This window comes from Phaseolus vulgaris, chromosome 10, assembly GCF_051622355.1.
Source record: "Phaseolus vulgaris cultivar YP4 chromosome 10, ASM5162235v1, whole genome shotgun sequence".
NCBI lineage: Eukaryota > Viridiplantae > Streptophyta > Magnoliopsida > Fabales > Fabaceae > Phaseolus > Phaseolus vulgaris.
Window position 1 is genome coordinate 21,335,801 of NC_143507.1, and position 7,803 is coordinate 21,343,603.

At 30.8% G+C, this 7,803-nt stretch overlaps 1 protein-coding gene across 2 annotated transcripts; it reads right to left on the reverse strand.

Annotated features, from left to right (window-relative positions):
* Window positions 1-2,553: 2,553 nt before the first annotated feature.
* Window positions 2,554-7,562, reverse strand: LOC137818543 (transcription factor UNE10). 2 transcript variants are annotated; one of them, XM_068622033.1, is made up of 6 exons: window positions 7,281-7,562; window positions 6,727-7,183; window positions 6,004-6,105; window positions 5,846-5,911; window positions 4,585-4,884; window positions 2,554-2,883 (listed from the first exon to the last, which is right to left on the reverse strand). In XM_068622033.1, the coding sequence occupies exons 1-6, from the start codon at window positions 7,385-7,387 to the stop codon at window positions 2,800-2,802; spliced, it is 1,116 nt and encodes a 371-aa protein (XP_068478134.1). In that variant the 5' UTR covers window positions 7,388-7,562; the 3' UTR covers window positions 2,554-2,799. The 2 variants fall into 2 exon arrangements, with proteins under 2 accessions (XP_068478134.1, XP_068478133.1); XM_068622032.1 differs by having other exon boundaries at window positions 4,585-4,887; window positions 7,281-7,556.
* Between the last annotated feature and the right edge of the window lie 241 nt (window positions 7,563-7,803).

Here is a 7,803-nt window from a genome sequence, read left to right on the forward strand (position 1 = left end):
ACCCGCATGACGTAAGCATTTCACAGAGAGGGGGCCCACACGATGGGATAACCCTAAGTTGGGTGGCAGCACTGTGGGTCCCTATGCACAGAATAAATGGTCAAGTCAAAGGGGCACGTGGCAATGCCCACGTGCTCTCTAAAGGTATCCAGGGAAAGCTGCATGCATGATACGTGTTTAATTAGGGCCCTCGAACAGTATGATAGCGCGATGAATACATCGCTCAAGTTAGAGCCCAAGTGGCCAAAAGGTTATACATTGCACTCCAGATAAGGGAAGTCCATGGGCCAGATACGCTAAGATCCTAAAGATAGCGGCGCAAGGACCTTCTCCAAGGAACCCTAGATAATAGCAAGCAACGCAGAGGTAAACCCTAGTTTTTCACCTATATATAGGGCACGAGTATGCCCTAGAGAGGTACGCTTTTCGCAGTTGCATGAGTTTTAACCTAGTTCTCAGATAGACATACAGAGGGAAAACCCTAATTGTTCTTGACGGCGCATCCGCTGAGAGCACAGGACAATTAGGGCAACACAGTTTTAGCCATACAGTTTCAGTCATTGAGAGTGTTATACAGTTTCTAGTTATTTTGGTGTTTCTTGCTAGCTGACTTGATCGTCGGAGTGCAAACGGCCGCGAGGGCGCCCCTTTGTTCTTCTTTTTCAGGTACACACAGACGAGGCAGAACGAAGGTACCCTAGCTCGTTAGAACAAGCCACGCATAAAGACGACCCAGGTCAACCGGCCAGAACAAGAAGTAACTCAAAGGTTTAAGATTTGATTCAAGATGTAACAAAACTAACTTATCAAATATAAATAAAGATACTTGGGATTGAATTGTGTCTATATCAATCATCTGTATTTTGGAATAATACAATATATAATACTCAAAACTACTTATTCTTGATGTTTAATTTAAAGTCATTCACCTTGATTCCTCGAAGATGAAATTCATAAGATAATTTCTCAAATACTGATTCCTCAGATATCTAACAAATCATTCAGCTTTATGAATAGAATTATGATGCAATTAATAACCTGAAATCTATTCCAAGTATTACAAGTTATCAAGTATTTTCGTCTATTTCATATCCTTAAAAGTACTTTCCAGTTAAATTTAAGGATCAAAATCAAGATTTCATTGATCAGATAGAATCAAGTAATAAGCATGAAACGAAAATACCAAGAACAAGTAGAAAAAAGAATATTATATATATATATATATATATATATATATATATATATATCACACCAAGAATACATTAGATCAAAGTAGATTACATTCAATCCCAAGTTAGAAAACACTTAGCCACTCATGATAGCTCCTCCAATCTTCATTCTTGATCTGATTTGCATAAGAAGGGCTGATCTGAGTAGATTCTTCTCCTAAGAATAGAGGTTTTCTTCTCTTTCTCTCACTAACTTCTCTCTAAAAATCACTTCTTTTTCCCCACCTCGCTCCTGTTTTAGCTGGTGTTTCAAAATTTATATAATGAACTTTAGCTCAAGCGAGCCAATTTAGCTTAAGCTATATCTTTCGGTGCTTTATTTAGCTTAAGCTAGCAATTCTAGCCTGAGCTAGATTAGTACTGCACCACTAATCAAATTCGGATAAGTTTAGTTTGAGCTAAATAGAGTTTTCTATAAATTTAAAATAATTTAATTAGAATTTTTTTTTAAACAAATGAATTGATTAAGAAAAATAAAAATTCAAACTTGATTCAAAATTAATATAGATACATTGCCAGTTAATAAGGGATAATAATTTAATACTTTTATTCTCATATATTAAACCAAACATGTTATTTAGTTACCATGTTAATGCAAATTAATGGTGATAGAATCCAATCAAAGAAAGGGAAGTTGACGTTCCTTACTTTACGTTTCATCCATGCCCAAGATTGTACTCGTGTTAGGGTAAAGATTTCCTCAGCATCAATCTTTGCTTGATTAAAAATAACCCTGTTTTTATGCTTCTAGATACACCAAATCACCGAACCCACAAACTTGTCCACAACTTGTTGCCCTCTTTATTAAAGCACAAGCATAAAAACTGATCAAAATGATTAACCAAGACATTGTGGTTCACTGTACTAATCTCAAGCCAACTATTGCACATATTTCATACAAAACTTGAAACGGCACACATAATGAGGATGTGTGAAGTTGATTTTTCCTCCCTCCCACATAGAGGGCATAATGTATTTCCCAAAATAATTCCCTTTTTGTGAAGGTTCAGCTTAGTTGCTATCTTGTCCAACAAGGCCCTCCACACATAAAACTGGGTTGAGGGCATTACCTTTAGATTCCATACTCTTCTAAAGATTGAAGGTTCTCTGATTTTTAAAAATCAACGTTATGAATGAAGCATTACAACCAAGTTTACAAAATTTATTAAGTTTATTTCAAAAATAAATTTATTTATGAGTAACTCATATAAAGTGAGTGAAAATATAAACTTGAAAAAGTTAACAGTTAAGTCGTGAATTTGATAATCATACATATTACAATAACAAAGTAAAAATAAAATAGATTCATCTAGTAGAGAACAAATTTCAACAAATACTTAACATCCTATATTCAAACTTTATTAGGTCATAGAAAAAAAAAATACTAACAATGAACAGAAGGAACCACGTCTGAAAATGTACATCATCTTTGTACTATTGGAGTACAAATAAATTACATTTTATTTTGCTTGTAAAATGAAAACTTTTGCTTCTTCACTCAAATCTTTCTAACCATAGATATACACACACAAGCTTATCACACCCTCTTGAGAAGGTAGAACAGTAGAACTCATTTCTTGGAGGTAGAATATGGAGAATGATACATCTGATTATACAGAGCAGCCATCTTACTGTATGCATCCACTGTCACTGACTGCATGAAGTTTATTCTCATTAGCAATCACTTGTTATAAATATATATATATATATATATTATACTTCATAGATGCTATTTATGTTTAAAAAGTAACTCAATGATTGCATTATATATGTAGGGGAAGGAATCAGAAACAAATGTAGGGGATGTTTTAACAAATATATATCTATCCAATTTTATAAAAATATTTATTTTAATAAAATATTTAAAATTATCACAATCATCAAAGTAGTGTTTCGATATTAATTTTAAGATAAATTAAGGTTTTTTTAAATAAAATGTAATATTATGAATATTAATTATTAGTTTCACAATCCTAAAATTTTAAGAAAATGTGATTAATTACATTTTTAAAATTTATTATATTAGAATGACACGTGATAATCTTTAAATCATAGTCAATAACCATCTAATAAATTTCAAATTGATTGTTATGCATTAAAAGCAAATTTTAGAAGATATATAATTGAAAAAGATAATTGTTTTCTTTTTTAAGGCTTATATATTTAAATAAAAAATACTTTAGAATATCATAATGAATGTTCTAAAACTTAACAACAACAAAAACAAAGAATAAACCAAGGAGTGTTAGAAAAGAGAATATCTGTTAATGAGTTTCACCCCAGACTATCAATCTTATATATAATGTTTTAAGTTAAACTTACTATTGAAAAGGTTAAGTTTAACTTACTACATTAAAAAGGTTAATGCTGATAAAAAAAAACATTGAAAAGGTTAATAAATATTCTTTAACTCTCAAATAAAGCCTTAAAAATAATCTTTATATAAAATTTTAAACAATAAAAGGGAAAGACTAAAAAATCCTTAAAAATAAATCATATTGAAATATTTCGTTTCAAAATGGAAAGTGATGATTATCTCTACATGAAAACTAATAATAATAATAAAGTCAAATATTTTACCAAAAGTATTATTATTTAATTTTAATATCAATTTATTATATATTATTATACATATATATATAAAAATTTAAATTGGAAAAATATAGGGGCAAGGCCCTAAGTCAGAAACTTGCTCTAAACAAGGAAAAATACCTATGATATAATTTATTACAAATATACCTTAGTCAAAGTTGACTGTTCTAATTAATATTAATATATTTTCTGTGTACTATGCTTGTATGATTTGAAAAAGATGACACATGTTGTGTTGTTTATAATGGTGTTTAAAATTTCAAGGAAAATTAAACAATAATTAGTGGTGGAGAAGTTACTATATATGATCCTAGCCAATGTCTATTCCTAACCATAAAAGAATTAATAATACACTTATAATAAAAATTAATTTTATAAAAAAAAATTAATCACTATATTAACTAAATTAGATATTATTTTAAAAATTAACAAAATTATTAATATTTAAGATAATCTTTATTATTAATAAATTTTTTAAATTAATATTTAATTAACTATTAAAATTTTAATTACTAATCTTAAAATTTAATTAGTTGATAACTAAAATTTTAATATCTAATTAGATATCAATTTAAAAATTATTTATATTAATAGAAACTAATTCATGTAAGTAATTTTTTTAATACTTTAAATTTAATTTAATTAATATAATAATTTGTTGATTTTTTTTAATAGTGATTAGAGTATAATATTAAGTAAATCCTATGATTAATTTATGAGCATGAAATAGTTTGTTGAAAGTGTGTAAAAGGGTCAATAATACCTTCGGTGGTTCTCCTAGTAATTGATCAGCACATGAAGCCACAGGCATGAAAGGAGGAAGGTGGAGCATGGGAGGAATGGAGGGAATGTTAATGTTGTTCATATTCATAGTCATTTCCTTACTCATTCTCATTCCAATGCCCATTTGAGTCATAATCATCGACATTTTAAGCTGTTGTTGTTGCATGGCAATTGGCAGCATAATCGACGAGTACATTTTCATCCAATTCATCATTTGCAAATGTGCTTGCAGTTGCTTCATATATTGGATAACCTCATCCAACATCGAAGCTTTATCCGTCTGCTAAATAAACCACACCAAGGAACTCTCCTTCTTAATTGCTCAAATATCAACAAAATTCTCTCTACAACTTTTAACACAATTAAGTGTCTATAATTGAAACTCCAGAACCAGAATAACCAATTTTACTTAAGAAAAATTATACTTTAATAATTCAGGGAGTTGTATACAAATAAATTTATAATTAATGTAAAAATGTATTAAAGTAGTAGTATTAAAAGTTGTTGAGTACCTGTAGAAAAAAAAAAGTGATAAATTAAAGCATACTATAATACATTAGTTAAAGCTTACTATTTCCTTATAGTGTACTACTGTACTGAAGTCATTTTCATATCTATGGAGTATTCTCACCCATATATGTATATATATGGATTATTCCTTGGCCACATATTCCTTTAAGAAGTACTTGAAAGAGCATTTTTGCTTTATGAAAAGATAAATCATAACTAATTTAGATTTGATTCAAGACTGGTCTCATTTTATAGTTTAAATTCATTTTATTTATTTGGACAATGTAAAATCTCTAATACAGTGAATAGTATGATATCACATTAAGAAATAAATTGAAGTTTAACTGATGGTTGTAAAACTAAGTTATGAAGATTGCTCTCATTCCAACTTTTGATCAATGCTCTCATCTATACTATTGATTTTCTCTTTAATTAATTAATTAATTAATGTAGGATCTGCAAGAGATTTGAGTGCAGATTTTCATTTTCTTTTAATGGGATTTGTAACCAAAGCAGTATGTAAACAGTAAAGGAAACAGTATATAAGAAGATAGGGTGTGATCCGGGGTTGGTGGCATGAACAGTGAGTGGTGACTAGGTGAAGAAATTAAGGAGGATGTTGGAGCTGAATCATGTATGGTCACTGTTTCTGAGTGAGTAGAATTTGAAAAAAGAGTGGGAACATTTTTTAATGCGAAAAACCTGGCTCAGTCAGAAGTATTCTTGTTTACCTTGCTGGAATTCGGGACCAGTTTTTGCAATTCCTTCATTCTTTGGTTGATCTTATCTCTCCTTCTCTGAAAAGCAAAGACAAAGGAATCAATGATCAAGAAATTCCTGATAAATGCACACAAATGATACTTGTTGCACAGAAGAGGAGTCACGTAACCCTTTCAGATTGGTTGTGTACAGCTGAAGCTTTTATTCTTTTGTTGGATTCACAATATCTATCAACTCCACTTCTCTTGCAATCCTCTTCTCCTGCCTCACTCTAAGATTTTCCATCAAATAACAAAATATCACCAAATGATTACAATAAAAAAGTCAATAAAAATAAAACCCATTTGAAATCTGTTGGATGTCTACTTCTTTTGGATTAACTCTGAATAAAACACATCATTGTTTTTCTCAAAATATTTAAAAGAGTACATCTAAACACACTAATTTATAAGGATTTAAATACCCTTTTTGAAATAAAAAATTGTTTCTATATAATAGAAAAAGTTATTTACTTATCCTTATAGTATTCAAACCTTTTCATTCTTTTTTTTTTAAAAAAACACGAGACTGTATCAATTATTGAGAAAATGACATCACATTAATATAATACCTATCATTTAATCATTCTTCCAGTGTCAGCTAAGAACAAGGAAGTTTGAAGTTAACAACAAAAAATACAGAAACTAGAAGCACGCAGATGGTATATTTATCCGAACAAAAAATATTTAATTGATTAATTGTAGATGAGAAATTATTCAAATGAAAGTAATCACTCCTTTAAATCATGTAAACAAACATTAAAATATTTTTTATATTTACAAAAGAATAAATGGCTTAATAAGTTAATACTCAAACTATAAGTATTTTTGTTTCAAATAAATACGAGGCATACCTGCGACCTACGGTGGCTTACGGAATCACGGTCGTCGATGGCAGTGGTGTCCGTACACTGCTTACCAGAACTACAGGTGTTTTCCGGGCAACCCATGGTGTCTGAATTGAAAGTCACGCTCAACTCCCTTGGATAAGTGTCACTACCACTCACATTCGAGTCCTTGCCGCCACTCAACTCATGCGTTGTGGGACCACGCGCCACCACCCCAGCTCCAGACTCCACGCGCATAGAGTAACCCTTCTTGCACGCGCCAAACATTGTGCTCTGTTTGGGAAAACAGGGCACTAAGGCGTCCTTAGTAACTGACTTGTGGCAGTTTTTGCCGATACGATGGTTCACAATGGACTCCAAGGTTCCACTTGTACGAGGTATGTCCCATGTTGTTTGGTTCCTCCCAGGGCTGTCTTCAGGGGTCAAAGGTTGTCCCTTCTTGCATGCCCCTTTGTAGACCAACCTATAATACAATTCAAAGAATTCATCTTCCACAATTAAGAGTAATAGATGGCATAGTTTTGAGCTGTAAAAGGAATGAAATTTGAGCAGAAATTTACTTTGGGACTTCATGGGCTGTGAAATTGGAGGTGGAAAGAAGAGAGAACTTTGTGGGTGTGGGAATGGTGTTGTCGTCCACATCACAGCTAGGGACACGTTGGCTCATCTCAGAGTTTGATTGTGGTGTGGGAGGAAAACCAGGTGTTATGCTTTCTGACTTGTGAGTGTGTGGAAGAAGAAGGGCATAGAAATGTTAGATGTGTTTGAATGATTGCAAGATTGGCTTCCAATATAAGACCTACCATTGGTTGAGGTTTTTCATCTATTTCATTATTGCTTTCAACTTTAACATCTACATTTATTTATATATTAAGTATTTAGTGAATAGACAAAAATATGAGTTTCATTGAAATCATGGTAAGACAAAAAAATATTGATAAATTTTATAAAAATTGTTATTTACAATTTTGCTTAATCATTCCACAAGTATGAATTTGAGTTTAATCAGTAAAAGCAGTAATAATTCTTTTTGTTTAAATAAAATTGTCTCTATTAAAAAATGTTTGTGTTTCTATTAGAAAA